Source organism: Protopterus annectens, chromosome 14.part0 (assembly GCF_019279795.1).
Source record: "Protopterus annectens isolate FY-2018-M chromosome 14.part0, PAN1.0, whole genome shotgun sequence".
NCBI lineage: Eukaryota > Metazoa > Chordata > Ceratodontiformes > Protopteridae > Protopterus > Protopterus annectens.
The window spans coordinates 52,532,622-52,558,032 of NC_056748.1; the positions used below are offsets into that span (position 1 = coordinate 52,532,622).

General features: G+C 43.6%; 1 protein-coding gene across 1 annotated transcript in view; it reads left to right on the forward strand.

The window, feature by feature from the left end:
* DLG5 (discs large MAGUK scaffold protein 5) overlaps positions 1 to 25,411 on the forward strand; it is a 3,463,687-nt gene that overhangs the window by 3,035,074 nt on the left and 403,202 nt on the right. The window contains exon 29 of the mRNA XM_044055764.1: positions 21,341 to 21,537. Within this exon, the coding sequence (XP_043911699.1) occupies positions 21,341 to 21,537 (197 nt within the window). The remainder of the gene's footprint in view (positions 1 to 21,340; positions 21,538 to 25,411) is intronic.

Consider the following 25,411-nt stretch of genomic DNA (forward strand, 5'->3'; position numbering starts at 1 on the left):
TTTAGTTTACAAACACCTTGGGAAACCACCCCCTCTGGGGATCAGAATGCATTCCACTAGGGCAGCTGCCACCTCTACAGCATTCCTCAGGAGAGTCCCTACCAGGGACATTCTGGAAGCTGCTTCTTGGAGTTCTATTCACACCTTCACCTTCACCAACCATTACCACCTGCTATCTTTTCCAAATCCAGGGCGGGTTTTGCAACAGCACTCCTGCAGGGCATACTAGCCAGCCCCAACTCTTCTTGACTGCCTCCACCCATTCTTCAGTTTTGGAAATCAACCCAAGTGTGATGATTGCAACAGTGAAACACAAAGAACATAGTACAGCTGTGTACACTTACCATAAATGTAGTTGTTCGAGTGTATTTACTATTGCAGTTATCACATTTGGGTTATCTGCTTGCAGTAGCCCTCAGTCGTCCTGGATGTTCTTCGTGATTCACTGTTGCAGTCATTACATTTGGTTATCTGCTTGCAGGTAGCCCTCATTCGGCCTGATTAACAAAGTCTTGGGTCTGCGTTGGTTGCTGTCCCTTCTTCCATGAAGTCAGGGATATAAAACATGCAGCCGACGCCATTGCATCAGTCTTTTTTGCCATGTGGTGCCCGAAGCAGAAGCAGTTCGCAAGTGCCAGTCGGCCGACTCCTGAAATTTTCGTTTTCGAGTTTCAGAACCGAAATCTTTAACTAAAGATAAGTACCCCGTTGGGGAAACTTTTTCTTGCTCCTTACCAATGTCAGTAAAAGTTAATAACTGCATTATTTGTGGAAAGCAAATACCTCATAAAGATTTTCATTCATACTGTATTCCTTACCTAGGCCTTGACCACGACGTACCTTCCTGTCGGTTTTGTGTTTTATTGAAACACCGCACTATCCATTGTCGGTATATTTTCACCTCTAAATATTTTGGTTCTCGGTTTAATTATCCAGAGATGTCATCAGTTAGCCATCCGACTACCAGGATTCCGAAAAAACACAAAGATAAAGACAGAGACAGGCCGCCAAGTTCCAAAACTGCCGACAACGCTTTTCCTAAGCCAGTCGCCAGTTCGCCGGTACTCAGTGAGGTGCTTTCGTAGCCCCTGATACCTGCTACTTCTGATTCGCAGGCCTATACTGAGACCCATTCAGAGTCCGGTATGCCGTTAGATGCTTCAACTATGGAACCTGTGGATGTCTCTACCTTGGATGGGTCAGGGGCCACTGTGCAGGCACCGGCTACTGAGGGTGTATTCAGGCTTATGGACTTGCATATTAAACCGACACCTCCTTCTTTACTTAGGCCTAAATCTCGATCCATGCCTAAAAAATTACCTTGTAATTACTTCCCTCCTGCCCCTCTGTCTTATAACTCTCATTATCCCCCACCTTCTACTTTCTTCATGTTCGCCCCACCGTAAACTCTATGTAAATTCTCTTATATCTTCACTTCCCTCTGACTACATGCCTCTTCTTGCAACTGTAACTTTCACTATTTAAATAAAATGTATCATTCATCTGAAACTTAAATTGAAACTATATATTTTGTTTTCTGTACTATTAATACAATCTGTATAAAAAATTGTATTTTTCCTATTTGTAAATTGTTTAAGGGTGCAATTTCATTGTAATATGTAGCTTAAAGTGTGTAATATGTTTATGATCGGAGCTTTTCTTCCCAGGCCTCCACTGAAAATGGGCCCTCAAGCCCACTGGACTTCCCCGGTTATCAAACTGGAAATAAATAAATAGACGCTCATGCCACATGCTCAGGCCTCTATGCCTAAAAAACAAATGATAAGAATGGCTGAAGATCTAATAACTCTAATCAGGGGTAACCCCCCCCCCCCTTCTAAGAGGCCTAGGACTGAAGTTGATTATGAATCTTCTGATCAGGATTCTGTTGTTTCTGATTCTTCTGATGATCTGGATTTGCCCTTATCTACTTATGAAGATTCTGATGCAGAGGACTCCATTCCCTCTGCTTCCCCTCCTGAGGATTTTTCTTTTGGGGAAACCTTACATACTCTTAAGGGAGTATTTCCACTGGGAAAGCCAGGATTTTTCTGATTCAAAAAAGAGGCTTAGGGATTTCCTTCTCCTACCTCAGCATAGGCCTTTAGCTATTCCTCCTGTACTAGACATTGTTGATGCTGCTTTTTCGGAATCTAGTTTGGCCCCTGATTCCCTGCCTCCTGCTTCCAGAAAACCTGACAGATACTACAGGGTCCCTGAGTCCCACAAGTTCCTTTTTAAAAATCCTATTGCAGATCCAGAGACTATTTCACAGGGGCCCAAGGGCATTAAGGCTTCTACTGCTAAAAATCCTACCCCTTCTGATAGAGACTCCAGGGCGCTGGATAGATGGGGTAAGAAGGTTTACACTTCTGCAACCTTGGCCATTAGAGCTTTAAACTGCCAGTTTCATATGTTAAAGTATCATCATCATGTTATTGGACTGCTTAAACAGAAAATGATGTTGATTCCTGACTGTGTGGAAAATAAAGAATTACAGGATTTAATGCATTCTGCTGAACAAGTTGGAAAACATACTTTGCAATGTGGTTTTGATTCATTAAAGAACTCTTGCAGGGCTGCTGGTACTGGGTCTATGCTTAGAAGGCATGCTTGGCTTAAGGAGCAATCTTTGTCTGATCATGTTAAAGCTAAATTGTTGGATGCTCATTTAAATCAGGACCGCCTGTTTGGCAACAAGGCTGAGGAAGTTCTTAAAAAGATGGAAGATAAAGCTAAATCTATGCAAACTGTTAAATATTTTTTACAAATTAAGCCTTCTAGATTTAGTAGGCACTGGCCCTCTAAGAGTTGGTCCTTTCCAGCCCCTTCCAGGTCTTCTCAAGCCAAACCCAGACACAGCAAAAACCCCAGGTTTCAGTCCCAGGGGACACACAGAACTAAGCAATGGGGGGGGGGGGGCTCCACGTCCAAATCTGGGAATAATAGACTCCCCCCTATGGTAAACTGGCTCAATGACTTCCTTTTAAAATTTCCAAGCTCTTATCAACTGACTGCCCCTTTGGGGGGAAGATTGCTCTTCATGCAAAGAATTGGGAACTCATTACCCAGGACAAATGGGTTTTAAATATAGTGTCTCAGGGATACAGATTTCACTTCCACACGTTGCCAACACCAAGCGGGTGGCCAGACCTACCCCCACATCAGTGGGCAGAGGCCCAAAAACAAGTACTTTCTCTCTCTTAAGCATGGGGGGCTATTCAGCTGGTACCAGAAGAGGAAAAGGGACAAGGTTTCTGCCTGAGACTTTTCCTGGTACCCAGAAAAGACAATTCATGGCGTCCTATCCTGGACCTGTCTACTCTAAACACCTTTTTGGAGATTCCAAAATTCAAGATGCTGACTCTTCACCAGTTATGTCATATGCTAGGCAAGGATGCCTGGTTGGCAACACTAGATTTATAAGAAGCATACCTGCACATCCTAATCAGGAATCTTGCAGAAGATACCTACGCTTCAAAGCAGGCTACAAGCACTATCAGTTCTTTGCACTGCCCTTTGGCTTATCTACTGCACCCAGGATATTCATAAAGTGCCTAGCTCCAGTTATTGCATTTTGCAGGCAAAGAAATATTAAAATATACCCATACCTGGACGATTGTCTAATTCAGGCAGAAAGCCAGGACATATTTTTGAATCATCTGGCCTTTGTACAAAGGGTTCTAACTTGTCTGGGGTACACCATAAATGAAAATAAATCACACCTGGTACCCTGTCAACAAATTATATTCCTGGGAGCAAGCTTGAATACAACTTCCCAGATGGCTTACCTCATGCCAGAGCAACAAATTCATTTGACAACCTACTTCAAACAAGTGGCCACAAAAACCCTGCTATCTGCAAGACAAATACTGCAAGCCTTGGGGTTCATGGCCTCCTGCATTCTTCTAATTCCATATGCAAGACTGCATATGAGGAAACTACAGTGGTATCTAAAAAGCCTATGGTGTCAACATTCTCAAGACCTAGAAACAATGAATCCTATCATACCTTGCCTACGCCTAAAAACGTAAAGAAAAAGATAGAGACAGGCCATTGAGGTCCAAAACTGCAGATGACGCTTCTCCTAAGCCAGTCGCCAGTATTCAGTGAGGCACTTTCACAGCCCTTGATACCCGCAACTTCTGATTCGCAGGCCTCTACTGAGATCCATTCGGAGTCCGGTATGCCGCGAGATACTTCACATATGGAACCTGCGGATGTCTCTTCTTTGGATGGGTCTGGAGCTGCTGAGCATGCACCGGCTTCTGAGGGGGTATTCAGGCCTACAGACTTGCATATTAATCCGTCTCCAACTTCAGTGCTAAGGCCTAAATCTCGATCTCTGTCTAAAAAACCGATGCCTAGGCCACATGTTCAGGCCCCTATGCCTAAAAACAAATGATCAGAACGGCTGAAGATTTAATTACTCTAATCAGGGGTAGTCACCCCCCCCCCCCTCCAAGAGGCCTAGGATTGAATGTGACTATGAATCTTCTGAACAGGACTCTGTTTCTTCTGACTCTTCTAATTATTTGGATTTGTCCATACCTACTTATGAGGACTCTGATGCAGAGGATTCCATTCCCTCTGCTTCTCTGCCTGAGGATTTCTCTTTTGGGGAAACTTTACATACCTTAAGGGAGCATTTCCACTGGGAAAGTCAGGATTCCTCTCAATCCAAACAGAGGCTTAGGGATTTCCTTCTTCCTCAGCATAGGCCTTTGGTTATACCTCCTGTTCTAGATATTGTTGATGATGGTATGGCCCCTGATTCCTTACCTCCAGCCCCTAGCAAACCAGAAAGGTACTGCAGGGTTCCTGAGTCCCACAAATTTCTTTTCAAAAATCCTGTTGCAGACCCAGAAACCATTTCTCAGGGGCCCAAGGGCATTAAGGCTTCTACTGCAAAAAACCCGACCCCTTCTGATAGAGACTCCAGGGCACGGGATAGATGGGGTAAAAAGGTTTATACTTCTGCAACCTTAGCAATCAGGGCTTTAAACTGCCAATTTCATATGCTAAAATATCAACAGCATATCATGGGACTGCTTAAACAGAAAATGATGTTGATTTCTGACTGTGGAGAATAAAGATTTGCAGGATTTATTGCATTCAGCTGAACAAGTTGGCAAACATACTTTGCAATGTGGTTTTGATTCTTTAGAGGCCTCTTGTAGGGCTGCTGTTACTGGGTCTGTACTTAGAAGGCTTGCTTGGCTTAAGGAGAATCTCTGCCTGATCATGTTAAAGCAAAACGTTTGGATGCTGCTTTACAGCAGGACTGCCTATTTGGCAATAAGGCTGAAGAAGTTCTAAAAAAGATGGAAGATAAAGCTAAATCTATGCAAACTGTGAAAGATTTCTTACAAGTGCAACCTCCTAGATTTAGTAGGCATTGGCCTACTAAGAACTGGTCCTTTCCAGCTCCCTCCAGAGCCACTACGGTCAAACCCAGACATTCCAAAAGCACCAGGTTTCAGTCCCAAGGGACTTTCAGAACTAAGCAGTGGGGTGCTTCCACTTAAACAACAAGGCACCACCCTATAGTAAACAGTCTCAATGACTTCCCTTTGAAATTACCAAGCACTTATCTCTTAGCCGCCCCTTTGGGGGGGGAAACTGGCTCTTCATTCAGGAAACTGGCAACTTATAACCCAGGACAAATGGGTTTTAAATATAGTGTCCCAGGGATACAGATTTCATTTCCACACGCTGCCAACTCCAAACGGGTGGCCAACCTTGCCCCCAAATCAGTGCGCAGAGGCTCAGAAACAAGTACTTTCCCTCCTAAACATGGGGGCTATTCAACTAGTACCAGAAGAGGAAAAGGGACAAGGTTTCTATTGCAGACTTTTCCTAGTACCCAGAAGAGACAAATCATGGTGTCCAATTCTGGACCTGTCTACTCTAAACACCTTCCTGGACATTCCAAAATTCAAGATGCTGACTCTTCACGAGTTACTTCCTGTTCTAGTCATGGATGCCTGGTTGGCAACTCTTGACTTAAAAGAGGCTTACCTGCATATCCCAATCAGGGAATCTTGCAGAATTTTCCTACACTTCAAAGCAGGCTGCATGCATCATCAGTTCTCTGCACTGCCCTTTGGCTTGTCTACTGCGCCCAGGGTATTCACAAAGTGCCTGGCTCCAGTAATTGCATTTTGCAGGCAAAGAAATATTCATATATATCCTTACCTGGACGATTGTCTAATTCAGGCAGAAAACCAGGCCAGTCTTCTAAAACATCTGGCATTTGTAAAAAGAGTTCTAACCTGTCTAGTGTACTCCATAAACGAAAAGAAATCTCAACTGGTACCATCTCAAAAGATTACATTCCTGGGTGGAAGCTTGAATACAACTGCCCAGATGGCTTTCCTTACGCCAGAAAAGCAAATTCATTTGGTGACTTACTTCTAACAGGTGGCCACAAAAACCCTGCTCTCTGCAAGGCAAATACTACAAGCCTTGGGATTCATGGCCTCCTGCATTCTTCTAATTCCATATGCAAGACTGCGTATGAGGAAACGTCAGTGGTACTTAAAAAGTCTATGGAGTCAGCATTGTCACAGCCTGGAAACAATGATTCCTATCATACCTTGCCTGCGCCTAGAGTTCCTATGATGGGCAGAGGCCTGCCTACAAAACAAGGGACTGCCATTCACACCACCCCCTGCCACCCAAACCCTAACTACAGACGTGTCAGTCTATGCATGGGGGGTGCACATCTGGCAGGGAAGTGCATTCAGGGCAAATGGAGTCCAAAACAAATGCACCTTCATATCAGTCAAAAAGAAATACTAGCTGTACAGAATGCACTGACAGCCTTCAAGGACTACCTTCATCCAGGACAATTACTGATAAAAATGGACAACACCACGGTTATGTGGTACATAAACAAACAGGGGGGTACACATTCCTACCCCCTCTGCAGACTAGCCATGGCATTGTGGAACACAGCCTTGAGCTACCAAGTACAACTACAAGCTCAATTCCTGCCAGAAAAGCCAAATGTTCTTGCAAACGATCTAAGCAGAAATCTCATGGACCCTCACGAATGGAAACTGGAACCACAGATTTTCAACATGTTGACACGCAAATGGGGGAGCCCAGACATAGATCTTTTTGCCTCACCCCAGAACTACCAGTTGGACAAATTTTGCACACAAACTCATCACAAAAAAGCCTGGAAAGTGGATGCCCTGTCCTTCAGCTGGAAAAACTATGCCTTTCCCCCTCTGCTTGTGCTCTCAAAAGTTCTACTAAAAGTCAAACAGGACAAACCAAAAATGATTTTGATTGCTCCGGACTTTCCTCGCCAACACTGGTACCCACTCTTGCGCAGTGTGTCACACATTTCTCCATGGCACCTGCCTCAGACACCTTCCTTACTGTCTCAGAAGGAGAACCAAATTCTGCACCCTCAGCTCCAAACATTGAATCTTGCAGCTTGACTAATCATTTAAATTCCCCCTTAGCATCTCTCGGCAAACCTGTGATGGATGTCATTTTGGAGGTCAGAAGACCTAGTACTGGAAAATCTTATGCCGACAACTGGAAAAGATTCTGTGCCTGGAATCAGTCTCAAAGGATGAGCACAGCAGTGCCCAATTTACCTCAAATTTTGCAATACTTAACTGAGATGCTTCACAAGGGCCTGTCTTTTTCTTCCATAAAAATCCATGCCTCAGCCATTTCAGCTCATTACAACACAGACCCCCTCTCTTCTCTCATCCTCTTCTAAAGCAGTATCTCAGAGGGGTCAAAAACTTGAGACCACCCAGGAGAGCTCCAACCCCTGCCTGGGACCTTAACTTTGTATTGGAGAAACTCACTCTACCTCCTTTCGAGCCAGCTGCAACTGCAGGCTTAAAATTTCTTTCCTGGAAAACAGCCTTCCTTTTAGCAATCACTTCAGCTAGAAGGATATATGAATTGCAGGCCGTTATGGCAGTGGAGCCTTTCATCATCTTTCTTGTGGAAAGGGTGTCACTCAGGACCAATCCAACGTTCATGCCCAAGGTGGTATCCAGAGTGGCTCATAATCAGTCCATTCATATGCAAACTTTCCTTCCCAATCCACAGAACAAGGGAGAGCGGATTCTGCATTCATTGGATGTACACAGACAACTTAGATTCTACTTGGATAGGACTAAATCTCAAAGAAAATCTGAACAACTGCTGGTAGCATTTGCTGCAGGGGCAGAGGGGAAGGCTATTTCAAAGCAAACTATTTCAAAATGGATAAGCCATTGTATTCATTTCTTTTATAAGCACCATGGAAAACCTATCCCCCAGGGGATCAGATATCATTCCACCAGGGCTGCATCTACTTCAGCAGCCTTTCTCAGATGTGTTCCTACCAGGGATATTCTAGAAGCTGCTAGCTGGAGTTCAGTTCATACTTTCACCAAGCATTATCACTTACCAATTTTCTCTAAATCCAGAGCTGGCTTTGCCACTGCTGTTTTGCAGGGCCTTATAGCTGTTCCTAATGCTGTATAAATCCATCCTCCCAACCTTAGCTTTGGGAGTCTACCCAAATGTAATGGCTGCAACAGTGAAACACGATGAACATAGTACAGTTGTGTACACTTACCATAAATGTAGATGTTCGAGTGTATTCACTGTTGCAGTCCTGGTTACCCTCCCTCCAGCCCCCTGTTTTTCTTTTACTATACCTCTTCTTTCTTTTACTATGCTTAAAAGCCTTTTTGGTGTATTTGCTTTTGTTTGGAGGTATATTTTTGTGTTTCTAATTTTACATATATATATATATATATATATATATATGTGTGTGTGTGTGTGTGTGTGTGTGTGTGTGCGTGTGTGTGTGTGTGTGTGTGTGTGTATTTTGCTCCCCATTTGGGGGGCATCTGACATCTGGGGCAAGAAAAACTGATGTAATGGCTTCCGCTGTATGTTTTATACCCCTGATGACCTGACGTCATGGAAGAAGGGACAGCAACTGACGCAGGACCGAAGACTTTGTTAATCAGGCCGACTGAGGGCAACCTGCCAGCAGATTACCCAAATGTAATGACTGCAACAGTGAATACACTCGAACATCTACATTTATGGTAAGTGTACATAACTGTACTTTCCTCAGAGGGGCCAAAAATTTGAGGCCACCCAGGAGAGCTCCAACCCCAGTCTGGGACCTTAACTTTGTCTTGGAGAAACTCACTCTACCTCCTTTCGAGCCAACTGCTACTGCAGACTTAAAATTTCTTTCTTGGAAAACAGCTTTCCTTTTAGCAATCACTTTAGCTAGAAGGGTGTCTGAATTACAGGCCCTTATGGCAGAGGAGCCTTTCATCATCTTTCATGCAGACAGGGTGTCCCTCAGGACCAATCCCTCCTTTATGCCCAAGGTGGTATCCAGTGTGGCCCTTAATCAGTCCATTCATTTCCAACCTTCTTTCCTAATCCACAGAACAAAAGGGAACGGATACTGAACTCCTTAGACGTGCACAGACAACTTAGATTCTACTTGGACAGGACTAATCCTCAAAGGAAATCTGACCAACTACTGGTGGCATTTGTTGCAGGGGCAGAGGGGAAGGCTATTTCAAAGCAAACCATTTCCAAATGGATAGGCCATTGCATTAATTTCTGCTACAAGCACCATGGAAAACCTGTCCCCCAGGGGATCAGACCCCACTCAACCAGGGCTGCATCTACCTCTACAGCCTTTCTCAGAGGCGACCCTACCAGGGACATCTAGAAGCTGCTACCTGGAGTTCAGTTCATACTTTCACCAAACATTTCCATCTGCCAATTTTCTCTAAATCCAGAGCTGGCTTTGCCACTGCAGTCTTGCAGGGCCTTATAGCTGGTCCTAATGCAATCTAAATTCCTCCTCCCATCCTTAGCTTTGGGAATCTACCCAAATGTGATGACTGCAACAGTGAAACACGAAGAGCATAGTACAGTTGTGTACACAACATAAATGTAGATGTTTGAGTGTATTCACTGTTGCAGTCCTGGTTACCCTCCCTCCAGCCCTCTTTCTTCTTTTGGCTATACCTCTGCTCTACTTTACTATTCTGAAAAGCTTTTTGGTGTATTTGCTAGCCTTGTATATTTATAGATTTAATTGCTTCCCATTAGGGGGGCACGTGACATCTGGAGCAAAGAAACTGATGTAATGGCGTCGGCTGCATGTTTTATACCCCAGACGACCTGACGTCTTGGAAGAAGGGACAGCAACTGACGCAGGACCCAAGACTTTGTTAATCAGGCTGACTGAGGGCTACTGCAAGCAGATAACCCAAATGGGATGACTGCAACAGTGAATACACTCGAACATCTACATTTATGGTAAGTGTACACAACTGTACTTTTTCTTTTACAATGGTTAATCTTCCCATGCACCAGTATCACCCAGCATCATTGGTTTTATACGGACTTGAAATGCATTTGTTGCTGTAGAGCAGCAAATAAGAAAGTTTAAGTACTGTGAGAGTTGTGGATGTATTGAAATGACTGAAGACTACTGTTGCAGATTTTTGGAAAGTCACTCATTGGCAAGTAAAGCTTTAAGGGTTTATGCTCTCCTAATTACTGAGTGAAACTTGTTTTATCAAGTGCAGTGTCATCCATTTCATTTTAACTTTGTGGATTTTAAAATGTTATACACTAAGAATAGAAACACTGATAGAGTCACCATTTTAACCTAGCATCCTGACACAAAAAGTAGTGGTACTTAAAACTTTGTCGTAGTGTGTCTGCCAGTCCCCATTTATCAGACTTGTTTGTATTTGTTCAAGAGGGAACTGACGTGAGTTAGCTTTTAACAGAGGGATATAATTACTTGTTATATATTAGCGTGAGATCCATGAAAACTTCTTTACACTCTGGAGTGCAGTTTGCTTCACTACAGATGTGATCTAGTCCAATATGGAAAGAGGCATCATTTGTGGTGCCATCTGTTGATATGTGACATGTCTGAATCAGTAGCTCCTAGGTTATTGTTGGCAAAAGCTAAGGCTATGGGCTTTGTAGATGGGCCGTTAAATTGGTATCAGAATTACTTGTTTGTCAGGTCTTTCAGTGTTTCCATAAGCCGCACCTTCATGCAGCTAAATGTGTTCAAAGCTGGAGTCCTCAGGGCTTCTTACAATGCTCTGTTGTTCTTCGTGTTTCACTGTTGCAGTCATTACATTTAGGGTAATCTGCTGGCAGGTTGCCCTCAGTCGGCCTGATTAACAAAGTCTTGGGTCCTGCATCAGTTGCTGTCCCTTCTTCCATGACGTCAGGTCTCAGGGGTATAAAACATGCAGCCGATGCCATTACATCAGTCTTTCTTGTTGCGCGGTGCTCGAAGCAGAAGCAGTTCGCAAGTGCCGGTCGGCCGACTCCTGAAATTTTCATTTTCGAGTTTCAGAACCGAAGTCTTCAACTAAAAGCTAAGTACCCCGTTGGGGAAACTTTTTCTTGCTCCTTACCGATGTCAGTAAAAGTTAATAATTGCATTACTTGTGGGATGCAAATACCTCATAAGGATTTTCATTTAGGTTCATAGGTTGGTACTAGGCTATCGACCCTAGGGCCTATGCAAGCCTAGCCATAACAATTCCCTGGATATTTCATCCCACAATATTTACTTCTCTGGACCCCTGTCTAGCAGGGCGACTGACATGATCCCTGGGGTGAATTTCCTATCTCTGATCCAATCGTCAAGGTTCCTTTTGAAGAGGCCAATGAGGCTCTCTGCTTGACATGTATGGGGCAGTCTATTCCAGAGTATGGGGAGTCTCTGTGTCAGGAACCTATCCCTCCAGCAAGTTTTGTTCATTGTGATGACAAGGTTTAGATCCCTGGAGCGTGTAGCTCTGAGGGTTTGGGATTTCTTTAAGTGGAGCATGTCCAACAGCTCAGGGTTTGACATGGCCTTGTATGTTAAGCAGAGATTGCCTCTGAGTAAACAATATGCCACAGAGTATAGCTGGAGTTTTTTTTAGACAGTCAGCATATGGCATCTGCTTTAGGCCTGTGATTCTTTTAGTGAGGTTTTTCTGTGGCCTTTCCAGCTGTTGCAAATGTCTTGTGCTGTACATACCAAATGGGGCATTATACTCTATAATGGGTCTAATGAGGGATGAGTACAGTGGGACAATGACCTCCTTTTTTCTGGATGAAAAGCCCTTAGTGATGAGGTGTTGCCACATAGAAGGATTTCCAGACTTTTGTGGCAATGTGGTTATCGAAAGTGACACCACTTCCACCTGTGTCCCTAAGTCTCTCATCACACTTTCGATGTTTAGTATCCTGCCACCTATGTGGTAATTCATGGGTACATGTTTTTTTCCAAAGGGGATAACTATACATTTCTTGGCATTAAGCTTGAGTCCATGGCTCTTGCACCAGGCATCTGTTTCTGTAAGGCCCTTTTGTAGAATATCCACATCTTTTGGGTATTCAATAATGGCTCCCATTTTGCAGTCATCCGTGAACTTTGTTAGCCAGAGTCCCTTAGTGTTGGCCTGTACTTCAGAGAAGTAGATGCCAAACAAGAGTGGTCCCAGGACTGAACCCTGACGTACTCCACTTGTCTGGAGCTGGATTTGGAGTCGGCTACTTTTACAGTCTGGGTTCTGTCAGTAAGCCAGTTGGCAACCCATCGAATGACGTAGGGATTTATGCCCAGCTTAGTAAGTTTATCTATGATTCCAGAGTGGGGGATGGTGTTGAAGGCCTTGGCGAGCTCCAGATAGGCTGTGTGGACTGCCTTACCCTCGTCCACAGCTCTGGAGACTGATTCAAAGAAGTCAATCAGATTCAGGAGACAAGATCGGCCCTTCAGAAACCCAAACTGGGTGGGGTCCAGTGTTTGAAGGTTGCCAATATCTTTGTTTATAAGTTCCATGATAATGCATTCCATGCCCTTGCAGATCAGGCTTGTCAGACTGTTGGGACGGTAGTTCCCGGGATCCAAGGCAGATCCCCCCCTTGTGGAGTGGGATAACTGTAGCTGTGCGCCACTCAGTGGGCACGAAGCCTGATGTGAGGCTATGATTAAACATGACTCTTAGGTGGGGTGCCAGTTCATTTTGTAGTTCATGTAGTACACAGCCTGGGATGTCATCTGGTCCCATGTATGCTGTATTCTTAGCTTTGTAGAGTGCGGTTTCTACCTGTGTGGCCATGATAACTGGAATTTGGCAATCTTTTGGTATTGAGATGGACCCTTTAGGGGGTGAGAGGGGGGTGAAGTTGGCACTAAATCGATCTGCCAGGATATTGGCAATATCCTTGGGATCAGTATATTTAATGCCATTCTGTTGTAGCTCAGAGCAGATCTGAGCATTGCCATTTAGATTCTTGACATAACTATAGAATGCCTTGTGGTTGTCTTTGGAATCTTTGGTAATTTTATTTTCGTAACTAGCTTTTGAGGATTTTATGAGGGATCTCAGCTTCTTACTGAGACTGGTGAGGGAGTTTTTTGCATCCTGGGATTTTCTTCTTTTCTGCAACAGTTTCTTCCTTCTGTTGTATAGTTTGTTTATGGCAGGGGACCACCAGATTGGCTTCCTTTTTTTGGAGAAGAGCATCTTGGTTCTATTTGGGATGGCACGATTCATGCACGAGTGGATGTGCTCATACAGTGCCTTAGTGTAGGATTCTGCAGTCGAACTTTCAGATCCTGTCTGCATGGGCGTCGTGAAGTTTGTCACTTCTGACTTCAGTAGCATGAAGTTGGCTTTGGAGATGTTTTTTAAGGAGGTTTCCTTACTGGGGGGGTGGGGGTGGGTTGTTGATGTCAAGGGTGATTTGCTTATGGTCAGACCTGACCAATGAGGGGGTGACCACTGATGTGGAGCATCTATCTCCCATGTTGGTAATGACCAGGTCTAGGATATTGGAGCCCCTGGTGGGACAATGAATTAGTAGATCCAAGGCGTTGGAATTTATGAATTCCAAGAACCGTTGGGAAAAGGAGTTGGTACCCGAGTAGTTTTCCCAGTTAATGGCAGGGTAGTCAAAATCACCCAGTATTAGGGTGTTTGGTTGTATCTTAATATTTTCCAGTATGTTTAGGAAGGTGTAGTGAGAATCTTGGGGCATGGTGGGGGATCTGTAGCAAGCCAGAATTTGGATTGCAGTCTTACCTAGTGTTAGTTGCACCTGGAGAATTTCAGGTGAATTGTGTTGGGAAACTAGCCTGAAGGTACTGTATTCCTTGCCTAGGCACTGACCACAACGTGCCTTGCTATCGGTTTTCTGCTAAATTTAATCAACGCACGATTAAATGTCGGTATATTTTTGCTTCTAAATATTTAGGCTCAAGATTTAACTATCCAGAAATGTCGTCGGTTAGCAATCCGACTACCGGAATTCCTAAAAAATGTAAAGAAAAAGACAGAGACAGACCATCGAGGTCCAAAACCGACGACGACGCTTCTCTTAAGCCAGTCATCGGTTTGTCGGTACTCAGTTAGGCGCTTTCGCAGCCCCGATACCTACTATTTCTGATTCGCAGACCTCTACTGACACCCATTCGGAGTTCGGTATGCCGCGAGATGCTTCAGTGATGGAACCCGCAGATGTCTCTACTTTAGATGGGTCCGGAGCCACTGTGCAGGCACTGGCTTCTGAGGGTGTTTTCAGGCCTACAGATTTGTATATTAGACTGACGCCATCTTCAAAACTAAGGCCAAAATCTAAATCTATGTCTAAAAAACCAATGCCTGGGCCACATGTGCAGGCCCCTATACCTAAAAACAAATGATCAAAATGGCTGAAGATTTAATTACTCTGATCAGGAGTAGCCAACCCCCTCCTTCTAAGAGGCCTAGGCAAGACATTGATTATGAATCTTCTGAACAGGATTCTATTTCTTCTGACTCTTCTAATGAACAGGATTTGTCTATTCCTACTCATGAGGACTCTGATGCAGAGGATTCCATTACTTCTGCCTCTCCCCCTAAGGATTTTTCTTTTGGGGAAACTTTGCATGCCTTAAGGGAACATTTCCACTGGGAAAGTCAGGATTTCTCTGAATCTAAAAAGTGACTTACGGATTTTCTTCTACTTCCTCAGCATAGGCCTTTGGCTATACCTCCTGTTCTAGACATTGTTGATGATGTATTTTCAGAATCTAGTATGACTCCTGATTCTCTGCCTCCAGCTCCTTGTAAGCTAGACCAATACTACAGGGTTCCTGACCCCCACAAATTCCTTTTCAAAAACCCTATTGCTGATCCTAAAACCATTTCTCAGGGTCCCAAGGGCATTAAGGCCTCTACTGCCAAAAATCCTACCCTTTCTGATAGAGACTCCAGGGCACTGGATAGATGGGGTAAGAAGGTTTACACGTCTGCAACCTTGGCAATCAGGGCTTTAAACTGTCAATTTCATATGCTAAAATATCAGCAGCATATCATGGGACTACTTAAACAGAAAATTATGTTAATCTCTGACTGTGTGGAAAATAAAGAATTGCAGGATTTATTGCATTCAGCTAAACAAGTTGGAAAACATACTTTGCAATGTGGTTTTGATTCCTTGAAGGCCTCATGCAGGGCTGCTGTAACTGGATCTGTGCTAAGAAGGCATGCTTGGCTCAAAGAGCAAACTCTGCCTGACCATGTTAAAGCAAAATTGTTGGATGCTCCTTTACAACAGGACTGTCTCTTTGGTAATAAGGCTGAAGAAGTATTAAAAAAGATGGAAGATGAAGCTAAATCTATGCAAACTGTGAAAGATTTCTTACAAGTGTAACCACCAAGATTTAGTAGGCACTGGCCTACTAAGAACTGGTCCTTTCCAGTCCCCTCGAGAGCCGCTCAAGACAAATCAAGACATTCCAAAGGCTCCAGGTTTCAGTCACAAGGAACTTTTAGAACAAAACAATGGAGTGCCTCCACCTCCAAATCTGGAAGCAACAAGGCACCTCCCTCTGGTAAACAGTCTCTATGACTTTCCTCTACAGTCACCAAGCACTTACCTCTTAGCTGCCCTTTTGGGGGGAAAACTAGCACTTCATGCACAAAACTGGCAACTTATTACCCAGGACAAATGGGTTTTAAATATAGTATCCCAGGAATACAGATTTCACTTCCACACGTTGCCAATCCCAAATGGATGGCCAGATCTGCCCCCAAATCAGTGGGCAAAGGCCCAGAAACAAGATCTGCCCCTCATGAACATGGGTCTATTCATTCAGTACCAGAAGAGGAAAAGGGACAAGGTTTCTATTCCAGACTTTTCCTGGTACCCAGAAAAGACAAATCATGGCGTTCAATTCTGGACTTATCCATTCTGAACACATTTCTGGACATTCCAAAATTCAAGATGCTGACTCTTCAACAGTTACTACCTATGCTAGGCAAAGATGCCTGGTTGGTAACTCTAGACTTAAAAGAGGCTTACCTGCATATCTCATTCAGGGAATCTTTCAGAAGATACCTCCGCTTCAAAGCTGGCTACTTGCATTACCAGTTCTCAGCACTGCCCTTTGGCTTATCTACTGCGCCCAGGGTCTTCACAAAGTGCCTGGCACCAGTAATTGCATTTTGCAGGCAAAGAAATATTCAAATATATCCACACCTGGATGGTTGTCTAATTCAGGCAGAAAACGAGGACATCCTTCTAAAGCATCTGGCGTTTGTAAAAAGGGTTCTAACTTGTCTAGGGTACACCATAAATGAAAAGAAATCACAACTGGTACCCTCTCAAAAAATTACATTTGTGGCTGCAAGCTTGAATACAACTGCCCAGATGACTTACCTTACGCCAGAAAAGCAAATTCAATTTTGTGACTTACTTCAAACAGGTGGCCACAGAAACCCAGCTATCTGCAAGACAAATTCTGCAGGCCTTGGGGTCTAATTTCATATGCAAGACTGCATATGAGGAAACTTCAATGGTACTTAAAAAGTTTATGGAGTCAACATTGTCACAGCCTGGAAACAATGATTCCTATTATATCTTGCCTGCAACTAGAATTCCTATGGTGGGCAGGGGCCTGAAACCAAAAACAAGGGACTGCCATTCACTCCACCCCCTGCTGTCCAAACCCTAACAACAGACTCATCAGACTATGCTTGGGGGGCTCATCTGGCAGGGAAGTGCATTCAGGGCAATTGGAGCCCAAATCAAATGAACCTACATATCAATCAGAAAGAGATGCTAGCTGTACAGAATGCTCTGACAGCCTTCAAGTACTACCTTCATCCAGGACAACTAATGATAAAGACAGACAACACCACAGTTATGTGGTACATAAACAAGCAGGGAGGTACACATTCCTACCCCCCTTGCAGACTAGCCATGGCATTGTGGAACACGGCCTTGACCTGTCAGATACAACTACAAGCTCAATTATTGCCAGGAAAGCTAAATGCTCTGGCAGATGAACTAAGCAGAAATCTTATGGACCCTCACGAATGGAAATTGGAACCACAAGTTTTCAACATGTTGACACGCAAATGGGGGAACCCAGACATAGATCTTTTTGCCTCACCCCAGAACTATCAGTTGGACAAATTCTACACAAGAATTCATCACAAAAAAGCTTGGAAAGTGGATGCTCTATCATTCCTCTGGAAAAACCTATCAGTCTATGTCTTTCCCCCTCTGCCTCTGCTCTCCAAAGTTCTACTAAAAGTCAAACAGGACAAACCAAAAATTATTCTGATTGCTCCAGACTGGCCTCGCCAACACTGGCACCCACTCCTGTGCAATGCGTCACACCTTCCTCTGTGGCACCTGCCTCAGACACCTTACCTACTGTCTCAGCCAAACTACCAAATGTTGCACCCTCAGCTCCAAACTTTGAATCTTGCAGCGTGGCTAATCAACTAATTTCATCCTTGGCATCCCTCAGCAAACCAGTGATGGATGTCATTTTGGAGGCTAGAAGGCCTAGTACTAGAAAATGTTATGCTGACAAATGGAAAAGAGTCTGTGCCTGGAACCAATCACAAGGAATAAGCACAGCAATGCCCAATATTCCTCAGATTCTGCAGTACTTGAGATGCTTCACAAGGGCCTATCTTTTTCTTCCATAAAAATCCATGCTTCTGCCATTTCAGCTCATTACAACACAGAACCTCCCCTCTTCTCTCATCCTCTGCTAAAGCAGTATCTCAGACGGGCCAAAAATTTAAGACCTCCCGGGAGAGCACCAACTCCTGCATAGGACCTCAGTTTTGTTTTGGAAAAACTCACTCTCCCTCCTTTTGAGCCAGCTGCTACTGCAGACCTAAAATTTCTCTCATGGAAAACAGCTTTCCTTTTAGCAGTCACTTCAGCTAGAAGGATTTCAGAATTACAGGCTCTTATGGCAGTGGAGCCTTTCATTATTTTTTTTATCCGGACAGGATGGCCCTCAGGACCAATCCTTCTTTCATGCCTAAGGTGGTATCCAGTGTGGCTCTTAATCAGACCATTCATCTGCCATGTTTCTTCCCCAATCCACAGAACAAGGGTGAGCGGATTCTGCATTCATTGGATGTACACAGACAACTTAGATTCTACTTAAACAGGACGAAATCTCTAAGAAAATCTGAGCAACTATTGGTGGCATTTTCTGCAGGGGCAGAGGGAAAAGCTATTTCAAAGCAGACTATTTCCAAATGGATAAGCCATTGCATTCGTTTCTCCTGTATGCACCATGGTAAGCCTATCTCCAAGGGATCAGGTCTCATTCCACCAAGGCCGCATCTACTTCTGCAGCCTTTCTCAGAGGGGTTCCTACCAGAGACATTCTAGAAGCTGCTACCTGGAGCTCAGTTTATACGTTCACCAAACATTACCATTTACCTCTCTTCTTTAAATACAGAGCTGGCTTTGCCACCGCTGTCCTGCAGGGCGTTATAGCTGCTCCTAATGCTGTATAAATCCATCCTCCTAACCATAGCTTTGGGATTCTACCCAAATGTAATGACTGCAACAGTGAAACACGAAGAACATAGTACAGTTGTGTACACTTACCATAAATGTAGATGTTCGAGTGTATTCACTGTTGTAGTCCTGGTTACCCACCCTCCAGCCCCCTTTTTTTCTCTTACTATACCTCTCCTTTCTTTTACTATGCTTAAAAGCCTTTTTGGTGTATTTGCTTTTATTTGGAGGTATTTTTTTTGTGTTTTTAATTATTTACTTATATTTATATATATATATATATATATATATATATATATATATAGATTCTCACACACACACACACACATATACATATATATATATATATATATATATATATATATATTTTTTTTTTTTTTGCTCCCCATTTGGGGGCACCTGACATCTGGGGCAAGAAAAACTGATGCAATGGCGTCGGCTGCATGTTTTATACCCCTGACGACCTGACGTCATGGAAGAAGGGACAGCAACCTACGCAGGACCCAAGACTTTGTTAATCAGGCTGACTGAGGGCAACCTGCCAACAGATTACACTAAATGTAATGACTGCAACAGTGAATACACTTAAACATGTACATTTATGGTAAGGGTACACAACTGTACTTTCTTCCTTTTCATTAATGATCTGGCTGATATTGTAGGGTCAACTAGCCTAGTCATGTTACAGCTGTTTTCCTGCATTTTCCTGCCCGTTAGGATAGGGAATACTGGTCGTGTGGTTGAAGAGGGATTGTAATCCTTCTTTAATAAATACTGAGACTGGTATCACCAAAGCAAGTTCATAATCAGTATGTACAAATCAGCTCAGTATCAGAAGTGGGAGACCACATACCGAGCCCCAGCACTCTGAAAGTTAAACTACAATTCACCTAGCTGATAGAGAATTTCACAACTCGCTGTTACACATGTAAATCATTTCTGTAGGGGAGCTTTACACCCTCCCACAACACACACACACATCTCTGCAGTTTGTGTGTTTCAGCTTCAAGAGTGTTATATCTCAGGGCAGAGGGGATACTCCGAGGTGCCATAATATTGGACTTGGCATGTATTCTCTTAATTTGCATTTGAATTTTCCCTGCTTCCGAGGATCACAGTTATGCTCTGAATTTCATCAGAAACCCAGAAAAAACTACATTCCCGTTTTTTGAATTGGAACCAAAGGAAGAAACCCAGTGCCAACCAACACCGAAAGGTCCTCTTACAGTGCCTGTTGTAGTTTTTTGAGTCAGACCAAATACTGAATATTGAAGCTCCTTCACCGTTGATCTCTGTCACTGTTTTAATGCTTTTGGTATGCTGGTTCTTAAGCATAAACACTTGGGCTTTTGGGGTGACTCTACCCTTTCCACTTAACCAGTCTATTGAGCTGTGTTTAGATAATGTAGTCAAGCAACTAAATTGTTGCTGCAGGATTTCTAGCCACCTCAACAGGGAGTCAAGATGAACCACTGTGTCAGCCTTGTTATGCCTTAACAAGAATGCAGTTATGACTAGCTGCCCTCAGATCCTTCCATAGTACTACTGATATGCAGGTTTATTTCCCTGTCTGAACACCTCACACATCACTTTGTCATTCATTAAACCTAGCTGGTTCTCGACGACTGCCTAGACTTATTTAGATAAGTGCCCCATTGGAGGACCTTCGTTATTCTTAAGTGTATGCTATATCCCTCCCTCCTCCCCCTTTCTTTTGTTGTGACCTCTGTGCACCTTGAGTTCCAAGAGAGGTGCACTACCTCTTTCCTCCTGTTAGGTGATTTTGTTTTTATTGCCCTATTTACTCAGGCTTCTCCAGGATCTCTTTGCTGTAGGTAGTCTGAGGATCTTGTGCTCCTGCATCTGCATATGTACCCCTGTGCTCATGGGTTGAAGAGTTTGGCTTTAGTACGCTGGATGGACTCCAGGTACCCTTGGTGAGGTAACCTATCAGTATTGGAATACTGCAACAGTAATCAATAGGACATCTACTGTTATGTTAAGTTCTTAAGCAAGTGTACTTTATCTTTACCTGCTTTACAGTACATGGTACATATTACCTGTATTATAGTACATGCTGCCTGCACCTGTAGCATTTCTTGCTTTCTGTTTCGTCGTGCATATTTCTCACTTGAAACATTCTGCTTACTTAACTTGTAAATTGTCACTATCCAATATGACTTGCCTTCTGTCTGGCCTAGATTGTAAATAGAAGTTCTTCCCTAACATTAATTCCACTACCTAATGAGTAAATAGGTATAACATTGTGAATCAGTAAGAAAACCATTGTTAATCAGTTGATGTATTTTCATGTGTAGCCTTGCTTTGTTTATATTTTGCAGTGTTTATGTATATCTGTTGGGGAGAGTAAGGCAGATAGCATTATGTGGACACATACTTCAAACCTTGTCAGATTTTTCTGTATGTTAGTAGACTATGGGCATCCTTAGATTACAGAATATTCCTTTTGTTGTCTTCCCAGCAGGCTGGACCAGGAATCCTCTAGGAGGCATAGCATGTCTGAAGTCAAAGATGAAAATGGTTCCAGTAAGACATTGTCAGCAGCAGCTCGTAGGTCTTTCTTCAGGAGAAAAAATAAGCATAAACGCAGTGGTTCCAAGGACGGGAAAGATCTGTTGGCACTTGATGCAATAAGTACAGACTCTCTGCCTTTCTTTGATGGTAAGTACATCAGATTTACATCCCTGCTTCTTCACAGAAAAAGTGATCGCAGACATCAGCGACTTCTGAAAGGGTTCCTCTCTGGTAAGGCCCAGCCCTGTTTGATGAGATACTGCTGTACTCAGAACAGTAAACAGTCTTGGCAGTTTTTATGTGACAGGTTCATAGGTAGGTACTAGGCTATCGGCCCTGGGGCCTATACAAGCCCAGCCAAAAAGGTACCCTGGCTTTTGCCACCCAAGAAAATTATTTTCCTGTGCCACTGTCGAGCAGAGCCACAGATGTGATCCCTGGGGTGAATTTCCTATTTCCCATCCAGTCGTCAAGATTTTTCTTGAAGAGTGCTAATGAGGAGCTTTGTTTGATATAGATAGGTAGTTTATTCCAGAGTATGGGATGTCTGTGGGACAGGAATTTATCCCTCCGACATGTTCTGTTTATTGTGGTGACAAGGTTTAGGTCCCTAGAGCGTGTAGCTCGGAAGGATTGGGATTTCTTTAAGTGGAACATGTCCAGTAGCTCTGGGTTTGACATAGCTTTGTATTTTAGGCAGAGATCACCTCTGAGTAGGCGATATGCGACGGAGTAAAGCTGGAGTTTTTTGAGACGGTCTGCGTATGGCATCTGTTTGAGGCCGGTAATCCTCTTTGTGAGGTATTTCTGCAGCCTTTCCAGTTGTTATAGATGTTGTGTAATGTTTATGGGCCTGTAAATATGGATATATAACTACACAGCATTAGGAGGGAGTGCACTAAACTAAACATAGTTTGTGGTTTGATGGCAATCAGGGATAAAGCCCTGACTATGATCAGGCTTAATTGGTTATTTAGATGGGACATCTGCCTGGTCAACGAGGTAGTGTCTGATCAGGTTCTATTTGAAAGTCTGTGTGGAAAATATAACAGATGGATTACTCAAAACCATCTGATAATTTAGAATCGACTCACCTTGCATTCAGAACAAGTCATTTGATATTGGGTGGGGTTCCATAGTTGAAGCTTCTTGAATGTCATTGGATTGTAATGGTGACAGCTGAATAATTTATTAACATGCTTGAGGACATAGAAGTGGTTGGTTATTATTTACCATCGCTGGAGGCAACTTAGCCCTTTAACCTGCCTTAGTTACTATACTCTATCATCTGGTGTACCTTTGCTAATAGAAACCTGAGTAAATCATCTTTTTTCTTAACTTTAACCCGCAGAAGGTTCCAGATCATAGGTGTACAGTTTAGCTACTATTACCTCTCACCTCTGTGGATATAAAATCTGGGTCATTTATCAACATTTTACTCTAGATCTGGAGAGCCACTCCCCAGTAGGTCAGCTCATGAAGTATTTTAGGAGTGAACCACCAAACTAAGTGAGTTTAGCTGTGGCTACCATTAGCCATAAACATTAGCTATGACTGACTGTAAACACATGACACTATGTAGATGTATAGTATTATTTAACGTAATCCGTTACTGTCTTGCTGTTGTAGCCTTCTACTTTCTAGCTGCATCATTAGTGTCACCGCTGCTGAAATAAACTGTGTTATTGTCATGTGTACTTGTGCATATGTTGAGAAATTTATGAGAAAAAGAATTAGCCTAAAAACAGACTCGAAATATACAGGAGATATATGGAGATTTATTTTTATTTATGTGCATGTCCCTTAGGGCTATTTTCAGCTTCAGCCCAAGGAATAGACAGTCATTACTGCAGCAGAAGTAATGACAAGCATTAGCCCCAGCTCAGTGTCAGAGGGATATGGAGCCTTCACTGAACCCAGGTGACTAGGGTTCAAATAGCGGCCTGCACTCAAAGAGCCTGGCAAGAGGTAAAGGAATAAAGCATCATGTCCTGCTTTCTCCCATAGGGGCAGGAGGCTTTGATTGAGAGCACTCAGTGATCACATAGGGAAATGGAGACCGTGGAAACCATTACCTGTGTTCAGGTGGTGGGGTAGTGGCTGTCCACTTGACAGTGTCCTGTCTTGAAGTGAGGGGCATCCAGCGTAGTCAGTCCATTGCATGCCTTCCTTCAGCTCTGTGAGGTGAGTGTCTAAATGTAAATCTTTAGGGCTAAAGCAAAAAAAGTTAAATTACCCCGATGGCTTTCTGAATGATGGCCCACGCCCTGGTGATGGGGAGAGAATGGGCCAATTGGCTGGGAGGGGAGTAATGATTGACAAACACTGAGGTCAAAGAGTGCTAATTAAAAAAGAAAATGAATGACCAACAATAATCACTAAACAATAACATCAAAGATAGACTATAATACAGAAGAGTTGTTGTTATTACACAGTGCTGTCATTTTAAAAAATAAGATGTTCATCGTGTTTCACTGTTGCAGTCATTACAGTTGGGTTATCCTGCTGGCAGGCTACCTGCAGTCGGCCCGAGTTCCAAAGTCTGGGTCCGGCGTCGGTTGCTGTCGCCTCCTCCCTGACGTCAGTGCGCCAGGGGTATAAAAGATGCAGCCGACGCCATTTTCTTCAGTCTTTCTTGCCGTGCGGTGCCCGAAATAAAAGCAGTTCGCAAGTGCCAGTCGGCCAACTCCTGAGATTTTGAAATTCGAATTTCAGATCCGAAGTCTTCATTAAAGCTAAGTACCCTGTTGGGGAAATTTTTTTCTTGCTCCAGACCGATGTCAGGAAAAAGTTAATAATTGTATTTCTTGTGGGAAGCAAATACCTCATAAGGATTTTCATTCTTACTGTATTCCTTGCCTAGGCCCTGACCATGACGTTGCTAGTTGTCGGTTTTGTGCTAGATTTAACCAACGCACTATTAAGCGTCGGTAGGATTTTGCATTTCATTACTTTGGCAGAAGATTCAATTATATAATGCCGTCGGATCAGCCGACTACCGGAGTTTATAAAAAGCGCAAAGAAAAAAGACAGGCATCCGAGGTCCAAAACCGACGACTAGGCTTCCGTTAGGCCTGTCGCTGGTTCTCAGTGAGCCGCTTTCGCAGCCCCTGACACCCGCTACCTCAGAGCCACAGGCCGCTTCCGACTCCCACGTGGAGCCGACTAGGTCGCTGGAAACTCAAGGTATTGGACACTCGGAAACTATTCCCTCAGATGGGTCCGGAGCCGCTGAGCAGGCATTGGTTTCTGAGGGTGTTTTCAGGCCTACACAGTTATATGTAAAGCCATCTTCAGCTTCAAAGGCAAAGACTAAAACAGCTCTAAAGACAAAGAAACAAGTACAGCATTCTCCTGGACAGGCCTCCATGCCTAAAAAACAGATGCTTAAAATGGCCGAAGACCTAATTACTTTGGTCAGGGGTTCCCATCCCCCTCATGATAAGAGGCCTAGGCAAGACATAGAATATGAATCTTCAGATCAGGTTTCCATTTCTTCTGATTCCTCTTCTGAACAGGAATATTCCCTTCCTCACTATGAGGATTCTGATGCTGAAGAATCTGTCCCTTCAGCCTCTTCTCCTGAGGATTATTCTTTTGGTGAGACCCTGCATACTATGAGGGAACATTTCTATTGAGAGAGCCAGGATTTCTCAGAATCCAAGAAAAGGCTCAGAGACTTCCTTTTATTACCCCAGCACAGGCCCCTTGCTATTCCTCCTGTTTTAGACATTGTAGATGATGTATTTTCAGAGTCCGGTCTATCTCCAGACTCTTTACCACCAGCTCCTGTTAAGCCAGACAGATACTACAGGGTTCCTGATTCTCATAAATTTCTTTACAAAAACCCTGCTGCTGACCCAGAAACTATTTCTCGGGGTCCCAAGGGGGTGAAGGCTTCCACTGCAAAAAACCCTATCACATCTGATAGGGATTCAAGGGCCCTGGACAGATGGGGGGAAAAAGATTTATACTTCTGCTACCTTGGCTTTAAATTGTAAGTTTCATATGCTTAAATATC